This window comes from Solenopsis invicta, chromosome 10 (assembly GCF_016802725.1).
Source record: "Solenopsis invicta isolate M01_SB chromosome 10, UNIL_Sinv_3.0, whole genome shotgun sequence".
NCBI classification, from domain to species: Eukaryota; Metazoa; Arthropoda; class Insecta; order Hymenoptera; family Formicidae; genus Solenopsis; species Solenopsis invicta.
The window spans coordinates 15233760-15253497 of NC_052673.1; the positions used below are offsets into that span (position 1 = coordinate 15233760).

Here is a 19738-nt window from a genome sequence, read left to right on the forward strand (position 1 = left end):
CAAAGAGTTTACAAACTTGAATTAACTTTTCTATTAATTATACTTATATATTAATTATATATTATGAAAATGGGCCTTGGAGTTGATTATCAGCTTCGATAAAATCATTGGTGATGTCAGTAATATATGATAAAAGATTAGGTTAACTTGAAAATTAATTTAAAAGTTAATACACATTTGTTCACAAGTTTATAGCTAATACATTAAAGATTATGTGTATGCACCTTTAATTTATTTAACTATAAGCTTATGAAAGTACATATTAATTTTTAATTTAATCTTTTGGTTAATTACATATATGTAAATTTAATTATATAACTAAATATTCATGATCGTTAGATTGATTCGACTGTCTGATGCAAATATTTAATATGAATAATTGATTTGTATAACGCAGTGTCAAATTCATAATTTACATATGAGTGTTTCATAAATAAGTATACTTATAGTTATCAAAATATTTCTTTAACTTAAATAAAACTGAAATATAGATATGTAAGTTTATATTTTAGTATTATGTCGAATATGTCTAATAAAAACATGTTGTTTAAGTACGAACTTGATTTATTTAATGTATTGGGTGGGTTTAAATATTGATAAAAAATATAATTTCGCAAATGTGCATTCTGCAATGTTCGACCGTATACATGTACATTCTTCATTTACAATATTTTTCATCACTCATTTTTTTGCCAACCTTACAAAGTAGAACTGTAAAAATTAATAATTTAAAAAATTTATCAGATTATTTTACTACTTCTTGTGATAATCAAATTGAAAATTTGCATAAATCTATGGACTAGTAGTACACAGGCATTATGTGTTCCAATAAATTATATATAGTTTTATAATAAATTTGAGTTATAATGTTGCGATCACTTAAAGCATATTAAGGCACACTTTATCATATATTCTTCCATTATATCACATATACAATCGATTCAGAGAAATAAAAGTTAACAAGCTAATTATATAAGTTATCTTATAATACAAGACGAAAAGTACTTTTATCTATTGTCCTTTATAAAAAAATATTTCTCATTCATAATTACTGTTGTTTAGCATTACATTGAAAAAACAAATTGTTAACTAAATTGTTAACTAAACTTAAGTAAATTTCTTCAGTTTAAACATTTATACATTTTTAATTTAAATACATAAATATTTAAATTGTAAAAATTTAATCAAGTTGAAAAATTTAGTTAACAATTTTTGTACTCAATGTACAATCTGACATGTAGATATCAAAAGATTTTTTAAAGTTGATATTGAGTTATGACGAATATAAATCTATATCTTATTATGAATACAGTGTCTTTTCCATCCATTCTTCAAGTGTGAATGTAGCTGTCTGGGTTTGATCTGGATCTCTCTCTCTAAAAATATCTACAACAACGTAATAACTAATGTTATTTTGTGTGTATTAATAATTGTATATATAACTATTGCCATTAATATAATTAATTTGTAGACATTAATATATTGAAACATGTTAACAAATTGAAAGAGGTAATATAATATTTTTTAATAATGATGATAGATATATATCAGTGATATACATGGAAATTAATTCTTAAGTCTGCAAGTTTTACTTACCAATCATTGTTTTAAGTCTGACCGCACACATTATAAAATCATCGAAAGTGATCTTGCCTTCTTTAGTACCATAACGATGAACTAATATATTAAGAATATGATTGTTCAAACGGTATCCTGCGCTATTTAATGCTTGTCTTAATTCAAATGCACTTAAAAATCCCGATTCGTCTCTGTCGTACAGCTTGAAAACAGCCTGAAATATATATTTGAAGAATCATTTACAAACGTTATAAGGGCTCACAGATATTTAAGATAAAGAGTTACAAATTAAACCGAAAGATTTCGCACTTACCCTCCACTTCCTAATGTCATTCCACAATGTTTTAAATTCTTCAAAGCCAAGTTTGCCGGAATGATCTGCATCTAACATAGCAACCATACTGCGGCATACGTCTTTGCTGAAACCTCTGTCGTGAGTCTCTACAATTTAAAAAATAGATTTATTTTGTTTTTGTCTATTATAATTTTCGTGTGAGAGAAAATTAATGTTGTGTCTAACATCAAAATTTGAATATGTTCAGAAAATTTGCATAAAATTAAGATAAAAATGGGATATTATTTTAGAGATTTTTCAAATGTGTAAAAACAGAAATACCTTTGATTATACAGGGTGTCCCAAAATTTGCGACTCAAAATACTATAACAAGAAAGTTCTCAAAAAATTATTAAAATAAAGTAGCTAGTAAAGTTATGTGTAGATTTTTATTTCAAACAATTTTTGAGATATAATGGCTTAAAGTCAGAAATTATATTTGTGATTGCTTTTCAATGTTATTACACTGAAAGAAAAAATATTTGAAACAAAATATTTTAAAACAAGAAAAATTTATTTAACACAAGAAATTATTTAGTTGGTGGATCTGGAAGGCGTATTTACTTGTAGTCAAGTTGAAAATTTCTTAATTAAAATATTTATGTAAATAAAATAAATCCTTATATTTTAAAAATTACTGTTTAATAAATGAAATAAAAATTTATAAATAACTATTTTACTTAATTTTTCGAAAACTTTCTTATTTCAGTATTTTAAATCGCGAATTTTAGAAGACCTTATACATATAATAGAGATGAGAAATTTGATGATTACGATACAACTACTTTGCAGACTTTACACGTGTGTGATTCACACAACGAATTTAAGCGATTCGTTAATGTTACATTCTCTGTTAATTGGAAAAGCATGCGATATTTTTCACTGAAAAGTTCCGCCCTACCTTGTGCAGACATAAATTAGAGTCTCAATCTGCTAAAGTCACTTTGACATTTCACCATACGAGTGCTGATAACAGCGTGTTTTATATATAATATTAACAATGGGGATAAATAATTAAACGAGTGTTCTGTGACATAATCGTTACTACGTAACGCAACTGGTAAAACAACCCTGTGGTAGGAGATGTGTTTGTCTTACCTACGGGCTTATTGTACTGTTCATTATTACAAACAATGCCGCACAGCAGTGAGATGAGTGTGTCGATAAACGAACCATTTCCTTCAATAGTTTCGGGATCATGTGCCTCGCTACGATGCGCCAACTGTGGTAACTCTACCCGTAACACACAGCTACATGTTAGCTTGAAGTTTTACATACGTACACTTGGGTCATAAGAATTCATAACACTCATTACGTTTACAGTTTAAATTACAATTCGTAATTTTAAATAGTTTTATAAAGCCTATAAGCTGGTTCCTTCAAGAGTTAAACACTTTGGGAAAGAAAAAGTTCATATGACTTATACATATTCCTTTCTGCTTCTTTAATATAAAAGATCACATTATTGTAATCACAACTGTTTTTAAATAGTTTTTTATTTGATCTAATTAAACAAAGAGACATTTTTCATAATTTACACTGGACTGACTTGCATCAATTAAGGGACCCAAATGTATTTATGCATTATAGATATAATTGACAAGGTCAGAGATAAGCATGCGGAATTAATAACATGATCATTAAAATGCTGTACAGCGTGCCAAGAAAATAAAATAATTTTTAATTGAAGAAATTGAAGAAATTGGAGAAATTAAAGGAATAAGTTCATAGTCGATTATCAGACTAAAAGTAAATGGTGCAAGTGATAGAATATATCCAAATATGAAATGATTAATGAAGCATGATCAAATGTATAATTCTATTAATGATTGTAAGAAACATTGAGCAAATTAAGCCAAAAAACATTACGAAAAGCTACAAAGCGAAGCTCTTAATAATTAGAATAAAATACGATCATGTTTTTCTAGGGGATATCATACTCAAAACTGTGTGTACTTCTCTTTTATACTTATTGTTACGTGTAAATATAATGTGTAAATATGATATCTGATAAACAAGATAGTATTTACCTTTTCTCATGGCGAAATCTAAGATATCTTTGAGTTCCATCCAGTCCACTTCCAAGTCATCGCCAGCAAGTTTCTTGAAAAATTCTCGAACTTTTTCGGTATTGCGGTCTTGTTCGGGTTCATCGCGAACCTAAAAATAACAGAAACAAGTTTCGTGATAAAGCATAAAGATAATCTTAATCTTTCGTGATAAAGCATAAAGATAATCTTAATCTTTCGTGATAAAGCATAAAGATACTCTTAATCTTTCGTGATAAAGCATAAAGATAATCTTAATCTGTGATTAGTCTAAAAATTCTAACATCTCTTGCATGAAATTTAAAACGATTTTACACTTGGTAACTAGCTTTAAATTACAATTTAAACATGGTTTAAAATATTGGCTTGGAACAAAAATGACATATATATGTAGTAGAATAAATTTATATGCAAATATCTAAACATTATTTTTGAATTTTACTTAAAAAACGTTATGAATTTTTATTCCAATATTTATATTAAACTTAATTCACAAATAAAATCTTTAATTAATTTATTCGATAGTCCATATTGTAATTGTTATTTAGAGTAACTTAAAAAAAACTTTAAAAGAATCACGACATTCTAATTTAATATAAGTTTTTTCAAAATATATTTTTAATTTAATATTAACGCAATTATTTTTAACTGAGATTTACTATAACGTTTAACGTAACTAAATTAACTTTATAAGCCATTAATTTTAACCTAGTTTAAGAAAAAACACTAGCTTACCCAATCTTGAATTTAGATAATTTTTAAATATTTAATTGAATTCACAGAGTATTTATTTTTACTTTTTGCACACATACACAAAACATATACTATAGCTCACTGTTGCCTTCACCTGCAAGCACAAATTTTACTTACGTTATCTCCGTCTTGGCCCTCCTTACCGCCCGCAGGATTAATTACCTAAAAGCCAAGCGATATAAACATGCAGATTGTTAGTGGCCAGCCCATCGTTTACAACGTTCTAAATCTTCATGACTGTCAGTTATCAGATGGCACGACAAATATCAAATTTCACAGGCATTAGCTGGGCACAAGACTTAATTGCATGGTGTTGGTTAAATCTATAATTTTTGTGCAATTTAGCAATCAATTCACTGCATCACTAATCTATGATTACACCCTTTTGACGATGCATGTATCTATCAAGCTGTGTTAGTGCTGTGAATTATTAGTAAGTGTTTTACACTTTAGTTACGTGAAATAAAATAATAATTTGTCGCGTTAGTATGATATAATTAATCTCAAACATTATTAGTGTAAGCTGAAAACTTGTGCACAATTATTTTCAATTTTGAAGAAACTCTCCGATAAACTTTCTTCCTTAAATACATGATCTGAAGGATTTTTTTGAGCAATTATCTCTCAATTTGTTATTGCAACAAGATAGTTCATATTACTCAGGATCAATCTGTTATTGTAGATATATTCATATTTTGTTCATTCAAAAATTCACAATCCTTACCCTGTCATCAATTTCTCCAATACCGACTTCCTCGTCGTTTTCTCTGTAAACGAATGAAAACATTTAGATAAAAGTTCTTTAATCGTGATACATACATCGCAATGTCGTAATAAGACTTACTCCATATTGTTCTTGTTCTCAGAGAAGATTCTCAGCAAGAATTCACCTTCTTCATTCGGGTCGAAAGTACTCGGAACTATACAGTAAACACCAGGTGGTAATTTGAAACGGCATGTAACTTCCCTTAAATTTATAAATGACGGCGATCGTCCAACGGACGCATTGTACTTGAAGAAGTTCACGTCTAATGGTTTTGGCAATCTATCTGGATATTCCAACTGTCGATTAGAAATGAATTTATTAATGGAATATTTCATATTTGTTAAATTATTTCTTCTAATATTGATTCTATAAAACTTCATATGTTCCTCGAATAACATTTTACTTACTAACTACTTTCTGTTACCGAAACTATAAGTATGATAAAAAAATCTAATTTACAAACGGTATTGAAATTTTTCTTGGTCGAAGTGTCAAAGATAAATATTCGAATCTTCAGATAAATCGAATTATGATTCGATTATGTTGTATTGAAGATTATAAAGAATAAATCACAATTTCGCATACATGGTAAATCGCGAATCCTATAGTGAGGCAATCAGCACCCATTCTCCTTTGTGCCCTCCTGTTCTTCTGCATCAAAGCAATGATTACGGTACACTTATCATCATCGTCGTCTGGATTTTCCAATGTAATACGATACTGCGGATTATGGCAAAAGGTTTCTGCGGAATATGTATTTCTTGTTTAATTGAAACTCCTACAAAATTCGACCGGTTGAATATGTTATTTGTATATCTCACCTAAAAAGTTTCTGCAACCACCTGCTGTTACTCCACGCACCCACTCTCCTTCGAACACGCTCATCTCCCAGCGTTTCTTCCCGATGTTGATATCGTCTGTCGTTAAAGAGTCGGGATTCAAGTTGCATATCTCGAGTTGAGTGAAGTGGCGAACGAAATCGTGGAACGACATCCAAAATTCGCCGTCCATATCGAAGGTCAGGCCGAGCTCCTCCTTTTCATGTTCAGGGATGAATCTCCATTCCGGTGATCTGTCGGCAAATGACATAAGCATGAAGCGGAAGTATAATCGTCGAAACATAGGGGGGAAGAGTACTCACTTATCGCTCCAAGGCCCATTCCATTCCGCCTCGTTTCCCCAAGGATTCCGAAGCCTCAATAGCGGTATGGTACCTTGCCGATTTGGCATTTGAATCTCCACGTGCTTCACGCAGGTGATGCTGTACGCGTGACCGCGTATCAATCCTTGAGGTGTTTCAGCCTCCAATATGTTTGGATCAGGCTAAAAAGAACGAAGGAACAAAATAATAAATCTTGCGATTAAAAGTCTACGATATGAGAATAATTGTTATAATTGCTAATTTACCTCGATGGAGCAACCCAGCAACGAGTTTCTCTCAAAGGCTTTTAACAATATATTAAACAAATTCGGCGGCGTTTCATCCATTTGGTACATTTCTGTTACTCCGCCAGTGAAGTCTTCCATAGCCTCGCAGGTTGTGCCGCCCTTTAACGCCTCGTAGGAGCCATGAAGTTTCGCGTATGCTTTTTCAAGAAGGGCACTCCAAAATTCGTTGGTCTCGGCTGATTGTAGATACATCAATTTTCCATGATAGGTGGGCAATCGATCGTCAATCACCACGTCGACCCATCTACCGTACTGCCAAAACCTAATAATGCGTGTACGTATTTTATGTAAATGAGCCCTTTTCAAATTAGCAGTAACTTATTCAGATAGAAATATTGTCATACAAAATTTAGAAATGGTATATTCGTGACATTCTACTCTGTGATTAATGAAACTTCCGAATACAGATATAAATAATTCATATATGTATAGGGAAGAGTTGCTGAATGCGTATCAGTGTCCTAAAGCGTGCCTCTTCATTTTTTCAATATTTTCTTATCATGAGTAACTTTTAGTGACAAAACTAAAAGGAAATGAGTAATGTATACAAAAAAAATAATAAGTTTTATTTTGTTATGTATGCTATTAGAATTTTAGAAAATCAGGTGCATCTGAAAATTGTTTATAAATTTATAAAAATAATAATGTAATTATGCAACACTAATTTGAATTGTTGTGTAGTAAATTTAATAATTGCTATAAATAAAAATATGTTAGTTATAAAAATAAATTCAAACCAATTTTATTTCAGTGTTCTTACTTCTTCATTATTGTTATTTATCAATTTTATTTCAGTGTTCTTACTTCTTCATTATTGTTATTTATCAATTATAAAATACTTGATCAGTTTTTGATGAATTATTAATAAAATAAGAATTAATGATTCCTTATATTTTTAAATACTTTAATTCTTAAATTTGATATTTTTGATGACGATTTAAGTGATCACTTAGACAAGTGCACTTTACTAGTTTTCCAAATCACGTTTTTCGTAACATATTACAGAAAATCTTATAACAAATTTGTTATTACTAAAAGATTTAACACGTAATAATAGATACCTGAAACATTAAGCTACAATTTCGAACTTTGATTTGCAACCAAAACAACACCATGTGTGAAATATAATAAATAACTACTCAAGTGGTACGCATTTGGCAACTCTCCTATGTATACATATATAAAATTCCGGTTTATACGATAATCAGTAAAAATACAAATTACATTATTTTTTTACCACGTCAGAAAAACATTATTTATGAAACTAAATACGTCTCAGTCGAACCTGAAATGGAAGATTCCTGCGTAATTTTCGTCGAAACTCTGATCTTCCGGCACTATTTGAAAGAACAAATTCGAATGCATGGTCAGATTTGCCACGGCTGCTAGCAACCAGCAATCTCCCAGCTCTCCCTGCTGAACGTCAAATCTTGAGTAGCCTTCCACAAAGAGCTGAGGATTGTCCGCGATTTCCTGCGAAATATATGCGTATTGTAGACTACCATTCTCGCGCGTGCTTGATTTGTTAATTATTCTCGATAGAACCTAATAAAATTTTAAATAACTCAGGAGATTTCTGACCATCGGTCGTCTCCATTCTATGTATCTGTCCGGTCTGCGGGAAAAATATAGCGAGTCATCATTGGCCGGAAATTCGGGATCCTCGAAGAGCCTTCCCGTTGCTAGACATTCTCGTCTCAGTTTGTTGAAGTCTTGGACTTCTCCTCGTGCTCTGAAGCCGGACCCTTTCTCTCCTAGCTGTGAACATCGGTTTGTGCGTCAAATCGCGGTGCGTACGCGAATCTTTTCTTTTTGAAAAGAAAAAGATAGGAAGGAATAGAAGAGAACTAGGGATCTCTAAGAAAAAAAATCGGCCTACGTTATAGCAGGGTTTTCCGATAAAGTTTTTCGTCGTTCGTATCGCTTTATCCTCGTACGGGTTTTTGTGCTTCCGTGTTGTAGAATCGTGGGATTTGTTGGGCAAACTTGCTGTCGAATTTTCGGGCGCGAATTCGCGTTTAGTCGAGTAAAGGATGTTATTATTCTTGCCCATTATCTTGTCATTCAGGAATTTTGCGTTCTCGATGTTAGCTTCGACTTTCAAAACCGCGAGACCTTCTTGCATAAAACTGGAATAGCGATAATTGGCATATTTGCTTTGTCGTGGATCCATCTTGATGAATTGGCGAAGAGAAGCGAATCGTTTTGTATGGAGAGAAACTCGCGGCGGGAAAAATCGTCACGTGCGCGTTTAGTAAAACAGATCTCTTCTCGAAAACGTGAAACCGATACAGAATGAAACGCGAAACTACTCGCCACTGCGAAAGAGAAAAGCTTCATCCTGCGGACTTGAAATTTAGATATCACTATCATTTGTGATACGATAACTTTACCGGACGACAACTGACCACAATTTAGATTATGGTATTGTTTGTTGATAAGCATATGTAAACAGCTGCACTTACGCGATAAAGGTAGCAAATTGGTGTGCTGTATGATGCAGAAATGCATTTTTAAATATTCTATTACAATGGCAAAGTACTGTCCAACGAATATCCATTTTTTCCATTTTTCCATTTTCATCATTGTTTTTGAGAATATCAAAAGACTCGATAATCGCGAAAATTTAGATTAGTGGCCAGATTGGCAACTAGGAAACGAAATGCAAAGTGCGCAAGTATTTGAACAATCTTTGCAAATTCAGCATTTGAAAAAAGAGAACGCTGCTGTCTTTATTTGGACTGTCTTCAACTTGCTATATTAACAATCGCATGTATGCATATATTGTCAATAATTTTCATCTACGTTATAAATTGATACACAAAGAGTTATCGAACTAAAAGCCAGAGATTTTGAATAAAATAATATCTTATAATGATAAGCTGGATCGATTATATTTTAAATTACAAACTATAGATAATTACAAATAGAGAAAACGAATTTTTAATTTAATATTATTTTTACATTACACATTTTTATGAGCACGTATGTAATTGTGTTTATCTATTTATTAATGATTTTTTCAGTTCGCGAACAAAATCTAAAGTTTTTGTTGGCATCTAAATAATTTACATGCTTTTGTAAAAATACGTAGACCGCACGAATACCATCGCATTGACACATGCTATGACGCACATTATTCTATTGAATGAAAATCATGCAAGAATGTAGCATTGTATCAATTACACATTTCTCGTACAATGTCGTCATCGTTATTGCCATCACCATCGGTATCATTAGAACACCTTGCATGCGTGTATTGCAAACGACGTGAGTAATTTATGCGTGATATTAAATTAAAGAAAGTTTTAGTATCCACATTGTAAAAGACTTTATTCAGATTAATGCAGATTCTTCAATCTGCGAAATATTTTTGAAACGAGGAAAAGAGGAAGAGGTTAAATGAGAAGAATTGATCAGTGATTTTCTCAGCGTTATGACATTTTATTCCAATATGCTGTGCACATGTTACATGATTTTATAAGAATTTTAATTAAGCTTTTATAACAAAAGACTCGTATATAGTGCTTATAATAAAATACAAAAATATTACCTTTCATATTTTATAGATATAATTATTAATTTACTAAGAATATTTCCACTTTACTTTCTAAACAATCAGAAATAACAATTTGTAATTTAATTTAAGATTCAATCAAATTGTTTCTCACACTTAAATAATGCAATAAATAATGTAAATAATAGAAAAATAATTCTCTATTATAATTATTCTTCTATTATTTATATTATGTCTTAGTTTATTTAAATATTAAGAAACAATTTGATAGAATCTGAAATTAATTACAAATTGTTATTTTTGATTGTTTAGAAACTAAAGTGGAAATATCCTTAATAAATTAATAATTATCACTTTCAAACTTTTTAGAAACGATTTAATTAATTACGTATCTTTTTCCCGTTAACTCGTTAATGAACAACTTGCATCCAAAGAGCCTTTATTACTTATCTTAATTTCAATTATAATTTTTCTAAGTAAATTTTTCGTAAGTAAAGGGTAAAATGATAATTAAATTACTACATATTCAATTAGATATTACATTTACTGACTTAATTTATAATTGATAATAAAGAGAAACAAAGAAGGAAACAATCGATATGCAACTTGAAAAATACACATACTCGACGACGAAAGATTTATTTCGACAAATGCTCATCTCACGAGACAGGTTCTAAGAAAGATTCTACTAGAGAATACTAGATTTGCGAGCTTCATGACTCATCGGCTGCCAGCCCTTTGCCTCTGAGACAAGTAAGCGTACCACTTTGATGTTGAAGAGCGACGGTAGAAATCGCTTGATCTCGACCACCGTTTTAACGAACGTATCTTCCTCTGTGCCACCTTCCTCGCCATAACCGCCGTAATAACTCATTGTACTCGGTTTGTTTTCCTCTTTGTCTCGTCTACGCCCAAATCCGTTGAATTCCGAATTGTTTTGAAGACGCCGACCGTCCAGGCAAACGACGTAGCTGGAATTTCCGACGCTGTTTCGGTAACCGACACGTTCGCACTAACTGGCACGAATTACGGAGCGGAAGAAGAGCGGATGCCCCGACTCTTGCTCTGACGCGGACGTAAAACCGTTATAGTCTGTACAGATTCTACGCGCCGGGTTCAGCCACAGGCCTAACCCTCACTCGTGACTTTTCCTTTTCGCATTTTGTCATGCTTGTCAGGTGTGTATGCGTACAGCTCTCGAAGTGACCTTGACCAAGCACACGCTTACCAGGCTCACCTTTCAGTGGAGGCTTTTGGACACGAGTTACTATGCCCTAACGTTATTGGTCGTCGTCCTTAAACCTAGCCAATGGCGACGTCCGCCTCGATCTCGCCGCGCCATTTTAAAGCTACGATGCAACGTGCGCGCGATTTAAAATGACAGACATGTGATCTCGCGTCTCACAGTTATACTAATTAGGGAGATCACCCGATCGCGTTAATCGTTCATCATTGCGACTGTAACCGTGGGTCGTAATCTGTTCAAGCCGCTCAAAAATTCTCAAAACATAAAATACGTGATACTCACCTCTATCTTCTTCGTCTTTTGTTGAACGAATTGAGGCTCGAATATCTCTCTGCTCCATCCATACGAATTCATTGTCATAACCTCGAAAATTCTTATCCCGAGATGAAATCCGCGAGTTATCGGAACTTTGATCGAAGTCCAATTTATTGCACTGACCACGTGTTTTGTTGACTATGTTAAGATAGATACTGTCACTAATTAACTTTACTTTTTGCGTTATTGTCAATGTCATGAGTCATAGTAGACTGATTCACACTGTTATCAGGCGAGCTACGAATGTAAAAAGGTTAATTCTCCTTGATACGCTGATGGATTATCTTTCTCTACAATTGTATTGTATTACCAGTTCTGACATATATTCGCACAGAGTTAAGAACTCAATTCTTTTAACAGATTTATTATATATTTTTTTTGTTTAATTATTTAACAATAATTTAATATTATAACATTAATTTGTTAGAATTGTTACAATGAGAGAAAATTTTTTTTTAATAAAAAAAATACATTTTCTTAAAACCATCGATTTTGATGCAAGCATTTGTTCTGTTTAAGTAAAAATATATATTACCTTAAGTATATAATTTTGTACTTTTACATTTTTTACATTTAAATGATTTTACAAATAAACCAATAATATTATTAAATTCAAATTTTGCTTAGATTAAAGATCTGATTATTTTGAATATAAAATTAATCTAATAATAAATATTTTTTAAAATTGAACTAAAAAAATATTTAATTAAAAATTATTTTTTTATTTATTTGCATAAATATTTCAGTTGAGAAATTTTTTAACTTGACTGCAAATAAGTTATTATTGTTACCCACACAGTAAATAATTTTTTGTGCTAACTAAAACTGTTTTTTCTCTCAGTGTATGGATGTTTATATTCTAAAAATTGATCACTGAAATAATCAATTTTGATAAACGTTTGAGAAATATAAATTTGAAATATACTCCAAATTAAATTTGTAAAATTTTAAGCACATGTCTTACATGTGAAATTTTTTAAGAGATACCATGATGATAACGTGAGTCAGAAGTGACTTGTATAATCAACCGACTTCAAAACTGATCTGGAATTCTCTCCACCCACGCCTATTCAATAATTCAAGTCGATGCAGTAAATTTTACGCTCTATCAAAGGTAGCCGGATGTTTAACTTACATCAAATGCACTAGTGATGGATTTTCGGGATTACTGCCAAACAGTTCCATCTGGTGATCAGTATTACTCTGACGGCATTGCTCGGAGTTGCTGAGTCTTAAACCAAGTTCCGTGCGTCGCGATTTCTAAGTTATGTATGACTTTTGCGTGTCGACAATCGGTTTCAACAATTGTCTGTAATCTCGCGCAATTATAATCAACATGCGATTTTACCGATTTGTAAACACAATGGCGAGAAACAGAATCCGGGATCGCTTTGATGTCGCGTGTGAGCTCGGTGCGAAATAATGCGCGATTCGCTTATCCAACCGTGTCTTTATTAGCGTTTACGAGCACCTGAAGGAAATTGGATCTGTCGCGTTTCGCGGAAACCACTCTCTACTACGTCACAGTCTACTTAATTGACGTGGAGTCGGTATCATTGAGTTGCGACACAGCATGCGCTATCGTTACCATCGACAACGATTGTTATTGTAAACAACATGTGCCGCGTTTCGCCGCCGGTACCATAATCATGTATATTTGTGTATATGCCGATTCAAACGTACTTATTACCATTTTTAACTTTTATTGCTATCGGAAATTGTGTCATGCGTTGCACAACGCGATAATATGATAATTGCTGACGTTTCACGCCAACTCGATGGTCGAAAATGCATTACAGAACGAATGTCTGCAGACTCACAGGGATATTACGTTGCAAGATAAATAAATAATATACTAGCAGATAGATACACGAGAAGACTTGATGAAAGCAAAATTGCAGACTGAGATTTCATGTTCAAGGATTGTTTTTGTTTCCATATATTTCTAATAGAAAATGGACAGTATTTTGTGAAGTAATAATTTCAATAGGGTTACCTTAATGTTTTATACATTGAGATAAAAAACTGTTAATTTGACTAAAGTTTTTAACGGGATTAAATTTCTTCAGTTCAAATATTTATATATTTGACTTAAGTACATAAATACACTTAAACTTCAGTTTAAGCATTTACATATTTAAATTAAATACATGAATACACTTGAACTGAAAAAACTTAATCAAAAATTTAGTTAAATTAATATAATTTTTTCTCAGTGTGTATATATATATATATATATATATATATATATATATATATAATGGCTGAAGGAATTGATTTACGTAAAAAAAGAGTTGGATGCAAATACGCAAACAAATCATTAGCTTTACCGAAAATCACTTAAGCATTTTTTATTTCACATAATAATAAGTACTATCTACTTTAGAAATCCTAAATTTTTTTCTATTAAGCTCTTCATATTTGTGTAACAAACAGATGGAAGCGCACAGAAAAAAATTGCAAAAAAAATTACTGTCTGTAGATAAATTGGGATATATCTGTCCTCCCAGCTCTTCCATAGTAATTCTTTTATTTCGTATGCTAATCCAAAATAAAATTCAAAAAAGCTGCACCCTCTGTTATTAAAATTGTGGAACCGTGTCGTTTTATCGATCCAAAGGCGCACCCTCGTGCATAACACGTGTCATGGTCACTGTGTCATATTAAAGTTGAACTTTATCTCTCCCGATGGGAGATCAGATACAATCTACCCAACAATTTTACAATTACTGCAGTTGAATTAATGAATAGGATCGTTTAACCAGTAATTACTTCACAGCACAACAAAATAAAGTGATCGTTTACAACGACGAATGACATTGTTATTTAAAAGGAACTAATTGGTTTTCATCATCTAACATACACAGTAATCATTATCCGGCTGTAATTATTATTGCTACTTTACAATGATCTTTATATACATTGCATAATATTTCAGTTTTTTTCCCAATGATAAATGAAAAAAATTCCACGATGCCGAGCTAATCGCTTTCTTATAATTACCCCTATAATCAAGCCTGTCCGTGTAATAAATTCACAATTATTGTGAGCGTTTTACGGCTCACCGTATTGCAAAATGTGTGAACCGTTTTATCGCGCAATTTGGGACGCAATTCGGGGCGCAATTCGGAAATCTGGTTGCAGTTGATGGCCGGATGATACCGATTTCGCACCGCACGCGCTTGCACCGAAATGGACGTGAACGAACGTCTGTGGTACGTGGTACACTGGCTGGCACATATCCGGTGAGATTCGCTCTGTTTCGGAACTGTCTCTTCCCCCTTCAATCGCCCGAGCCATGTCGCCGACGCGGCGCCGATATACGAGTCGTTTGCTTATACGTGTACCGTATCGAACCGCTTTTCCTTATAAGGAATTCGCGTAAACATTGCCGAAAAAGAAAGTTACTCTGCACGAACCGGTTCTTCACCACTTCCCTGGGATATTATATACAACAAATTTTTTTTACAGATGATAAAATAATCGTATCAATTATAAGTTAGATATATGTGTGTGGGTATATATATATATATATATATATATATATATATATATATATATATATATATATTGGATAGAATTATATCATATATTTATTGCTTAAAACATTTTTTTTTATTAAAAATTAATTTAATATATTTATTTATTTACGAGTATATGTTTATTTAAATTTGTTTAAGAATAATTAGTATATTATTTTTATCTCTCTTGAACTTTAAAACAAAGAGGTAGTAATGTCGCAGTAGGTAAAGCTTTAGTGGTCATTTGATGATGTTTAGAGCTAACAAAATCGAGTCACTTTCAAGCTGAAGCCACGAAGCACATTTTCCGAGCACTTTTCGAACAACTAATCGTATAAGTTATTTTGAGAATTTTGAAGAAGCTGTGAGTCATTTCTTTATGAGAACAGCTCAGACGGTTTTTTTTTCGCCACGTAGATTTACGATATTTTCTTCTTTCGTAATCATTGTGTAAACCAATTGTTATCAGTGAGAAGAGTAAAGCAAGAATTAGGTACTAATGTGTTAATTTAATTAACGTCACGTTACGTTAGTTGCCAGTGGAAATTAAAAATGAGCAATCCTTGGTTTTAGATCAAAGCTATTCTGGCATCACATCAATAAACGTGAATCATTATTTTGTAAACAACGTAAGTGACAATAAATGTAAATCAACAAGACATTTATCTCTTTAATCTAATCATTTATCTCTACATAATCTGCAGCTTTATATATTGAAGGTCGTTACTACAAATGTGTGTGCTTTTAGTTTATTATTTACACATCATTTTTATTCCATTTTATGATTTTTTTCATCAAAATTTTTGCAAAGCTGTTTAGTTTAATTTTTGAGTTACTAACGCGATGCTAACTTTTAATAAAATTTGAATTTGAATATTCCTGAAGCTAATGAACCTTTGATGAGCATAAAGTTTTTTTTGAAATGTAAAATGTACTTCGAATAAAATTTTTAAAAAATTCTTGAATTTTTTTCATGTTTTATAATTTTACAATTTAATTTTGTATTAATTGAATGGTATTTCTGTAAAAAAAATTAAACTTGCAACTTTACAAGAGATTTCATAAAATTTCTCTTGGAGAATTTCAATCTCAAAAAATCATGCATTAAAGCTGTTGTGCAAACGTCGCGACGGCGCGAGAACCAAGGTAGAATCTGGGATGTTGCGAGCCTAAAAATATGCATCGTAGTTCGCGCGTATGGGAGCGTTCCTGTTTTATATTTAAAATTGAATTTATTGATGGGCCAAGGGTACGAAAAAAATATTTTTCATAACGCGAAGCTGCGCGATTAAGAGGATTTGGCTGTTATCGATAGACATGGTAAGAATCTTGGCAGAATGTAACTGACTTCTGGGATAATATTTTATGACTAAGTTTTTGTCTTTAGTATCCAATAACCATCTTATGTCTCAAATATTAAATTATTAAACTATATTCAGCAAGCAATTTGATTGTGGAATGTGGCCAAATATCCCAGTTGACACAAATCACGTGCTATATTACATTTATATTGTTGCCTGCGAAATTTGAACATAGATATGATATAACGATGATCTATGTCGATTAGAGAGAAACAAAGGCTTAGCGGAACAATAATGCCAAAGCTAGAACCTATTGTGTTCTCAGCTGATCTCTAATGTGAATCAAATCTGAAGTATACAATTTCAGTTGAATTGACGACATCAGAACAGAGATTTGATTGCAATGAGACGACAGTTTGGCAACAAACACTGAGTAGATGTGTTTACCTCAAAGCATTTAGATTCATATCAAACGTAAATTAGATTTGTCGCCAGACCGATAGAATGATGTCAAATGAAAACCAAATCCGTTTCCAGAAACGAAAACAATTTAATATCAAGTTTTCGTATTAATTTCTACAGAATTAAAAATTGTACTATCATAATGCATTTTATTTATGTCTTTGACATCAATTTTGAGTGCTCGTCTTTAGAATCATTTCATTAGATTATATAAGTGAAGACTCTCAGAATTGCTGCGCATTTTATTTTTGTCATTGTGTTTTTTACTTACAAGGAGTAAATTTTATCGTACGTATCCATCTACCGAGTACTATTGGCGAGTGAACAACTTTAATAATATTTTGAATTTTTGTTGCCAATCTGTTATCAACATGTTGGACATCTGCTTGCTATTAGTCGCCACTTTGTTACATTTTTGCAGACAGAGGTTGTTACATATGCTAATAAAATTGACAATAACAATAATACAGTGTATTTCCCTTTTAGCTAATATAATCTGTTGCCAACATTTGCAGTTATAGAAAAGGTCATAGGAGTATTTAAAAGGCGATTTTGTTTGTGATTTGAGACACAAGATAGTTATTGTACGTTATTTAAAGCGTAAAATATTGTCTTGCAATATTATAAAAGTCAGCCATTCTGCTGAGGTCCTAAGAATAGATCGAACGTGTTTAACATTAGGTAGTGAAAAACAAGTGGAAAAAAACAGTAAACAGTTGCTGGTATTTTTTTCTCTCACGCAATTTTTTCTTCTCTCTTTTACTCCCTTCCGTTTCAGTCTACGTCTGATCTTCAGTACTAATCTTTCGTGCTTTATTCGCTCGGTCTATCTTTTCTCTGTCAATTACTACGTTTACACGTCACCATTAATCAGGTTTAGTTATGAAACTGGCCCATCACAGTCGTTTCATTCTTCAGAGGAATACTTGAGACTGGCCAGTTTTATAACTACCGATGTTATTAAACCCGATTAATAGTGACGTGTAAACGTAGTATTCAACGGATTCCTACTGTCGTTCAATCGAATAGAAAGCATCGACGAGTCAAGGGGGGGGAACAAAGCATTCTTAGTGTCCAAAATCTTGAAATTAATCTCTTTTTGAGTCGTGTATTATGTTTTAGCTAGAAATTACGATCGTAAATGGATATTGTCGAGAATTTTCTTTCGACAAAAATTTAATGACTTAAAGTTATGCGTTGAATTTACCTTTACTGTGAATATAAAAATGGAGAACTGAAGGATTAATAAGCAATAATATATACGAGTTGACAGTGCACACAATGACAAACCTTGAAGGTAGTATTGGCAGGATGGTGCACATCGCCGGAACCGGAGAGCCCTCCTCGTAGCAAACGCGATGAAAGATTATAGCGACCTAAGGTCGACCACGCGTCCTTCGTTGCTTGTACAGGATGTCTAAACAAAAGTTTGTTCACTTTCTTTAACGTAAAGTATGAAAAAAAGGCCTAAAAATGCATTGACGTTGAATGAGAGAGAAAGACTGAAGAAAAAACAGATCAGTAATATCTATCTGGTTTTCGTTAAATTAAACACGATTATGGAACAAGTGTCGGAGTAAGTAAATTGACGTTAATTAATTTACGACCGCTAAATAAAGACGTGAAGAGGAGATCATTTTTCTACGAGTTATTCAATTCTTCAGCAAGTATCTGCCTTCTAGTTTCATTAAATTTAAATCAAGTTGTTCTTTTATATTCTTCTTGAACCTCTCAATTGTTTCAGCTTGTTCCGTAAATTTTCAAGGCTATATAACATTCATAGTTAATATTTTATGTTGAACAGTTTTATCTTTCTCACTGAAGTCGTAATCTTTGGATTATAACATCGATTTTGTGTGCCACATCTTGGATGTTCTCGCGAGAGAGCGAGAGAGGAGGAATGATTCTAAAATTGAAAAGTCGTGCGATAGATGTTCCGTTCTCATCGCACGTGGCTCGTCTCATGCCAGTTTGCGTTCAAGCGGTAAAATTGATTGCAGGGAATAAAGTGACATGCGGCTTACCCTTTCGCGAATTTATATGTTTTCGGTTGACCGTCCTCCTCGACGATGGTTTTCACGTAGTAATACGAGTACATTGTTTCTGATCACGGAGTCGCTAGAAATCCGTGCCAAAGGCGGACACAATCAAGGCACGTGCGACACGTCAGGGTTCCTAGCGCGAATTGTCATCAGATCACCGCGAATTAGACTGTCATCCTCCTTCTTTCGTTGCGTGTTCGCGTATGCACGCTTAGCTGTACACTGTGTCGTCGTTTATGCTTATCTACTCCGCATATGCGTGTGCACGGGCGTATATATAGCCGCCGCCGGCATTGCTGAGGAAACTATGACGCTTTCCATGATGTGACAATGTCGGCGTCCAGCGCAGTGGTCTCGTTGCCAGCGTTTGCCACGATACAAACATTCCGGGAGAGTGCATCGTGCA

General features: G+C 32.6%; 2 protein-coding genes across 14 annotated transcripts in view; one reads left to right on the plus strand and one right to left on the minus strand.

The window, feature by feature from the left end:
* The window catches only part of LOC105197865 (histone-lysine N-methyltransferase trithorax), a 102044-nt gene that overhangs the window by 500 nt on the left and 81806 nt on the right, over positions 1-19738 (plus strand). The window lies entirely within an intron of this gene.
* LOC105197860 (calpain-A) lies at positions 544-19666 on the minus strand. Of its 13 annotated transcripts, XM_039454109.1 has the most exons (17): positions 15010-15242; positions 13142-13237; positions 11974-12243; positions 8510-8686; positions 8214-8401; positions 6887-7190; positions 6621-6802; positions 6301-6551; positions 6065-6222; positions 5558-5775; positions 5438-5480; positions 4831-4875; positions 3943-4072; positions 3011-3145; positions 1892-2019; positions 1597-1792; positions 544-1386 (listed from the first exon to the last, which is right to left on the minus strand). In XM_039454109.1, exons 3-17 carry the CDS (start codon positions 12049-12051, stop codon positions 1301-1303), a joined length of 2319 nt encoding a protein of 772 aa, XP_039310043.1. In that variant the 5' UTR covers positions 12052-12243; positions 13142-13237; positions 15010-15242; the 3' UTR covers positions 544-1300. The 13 variants fall into 13 exon arrangements, with proteins under 13 accessions (XP_039310043.1, XP_011162742.2, XP_039310046.1 ...); XM_011164440.3 differs by lacking the exons at positions 11974-12243; positions 13142-13237; positions 15010-15242 and adding exons at positions 18581-18707; positions 19315-19666; XM_039454112.1 differs by lacking the exon at positions 13142-13237 and having other exon boundaries at positions 11974-12144; positions 15072-15336.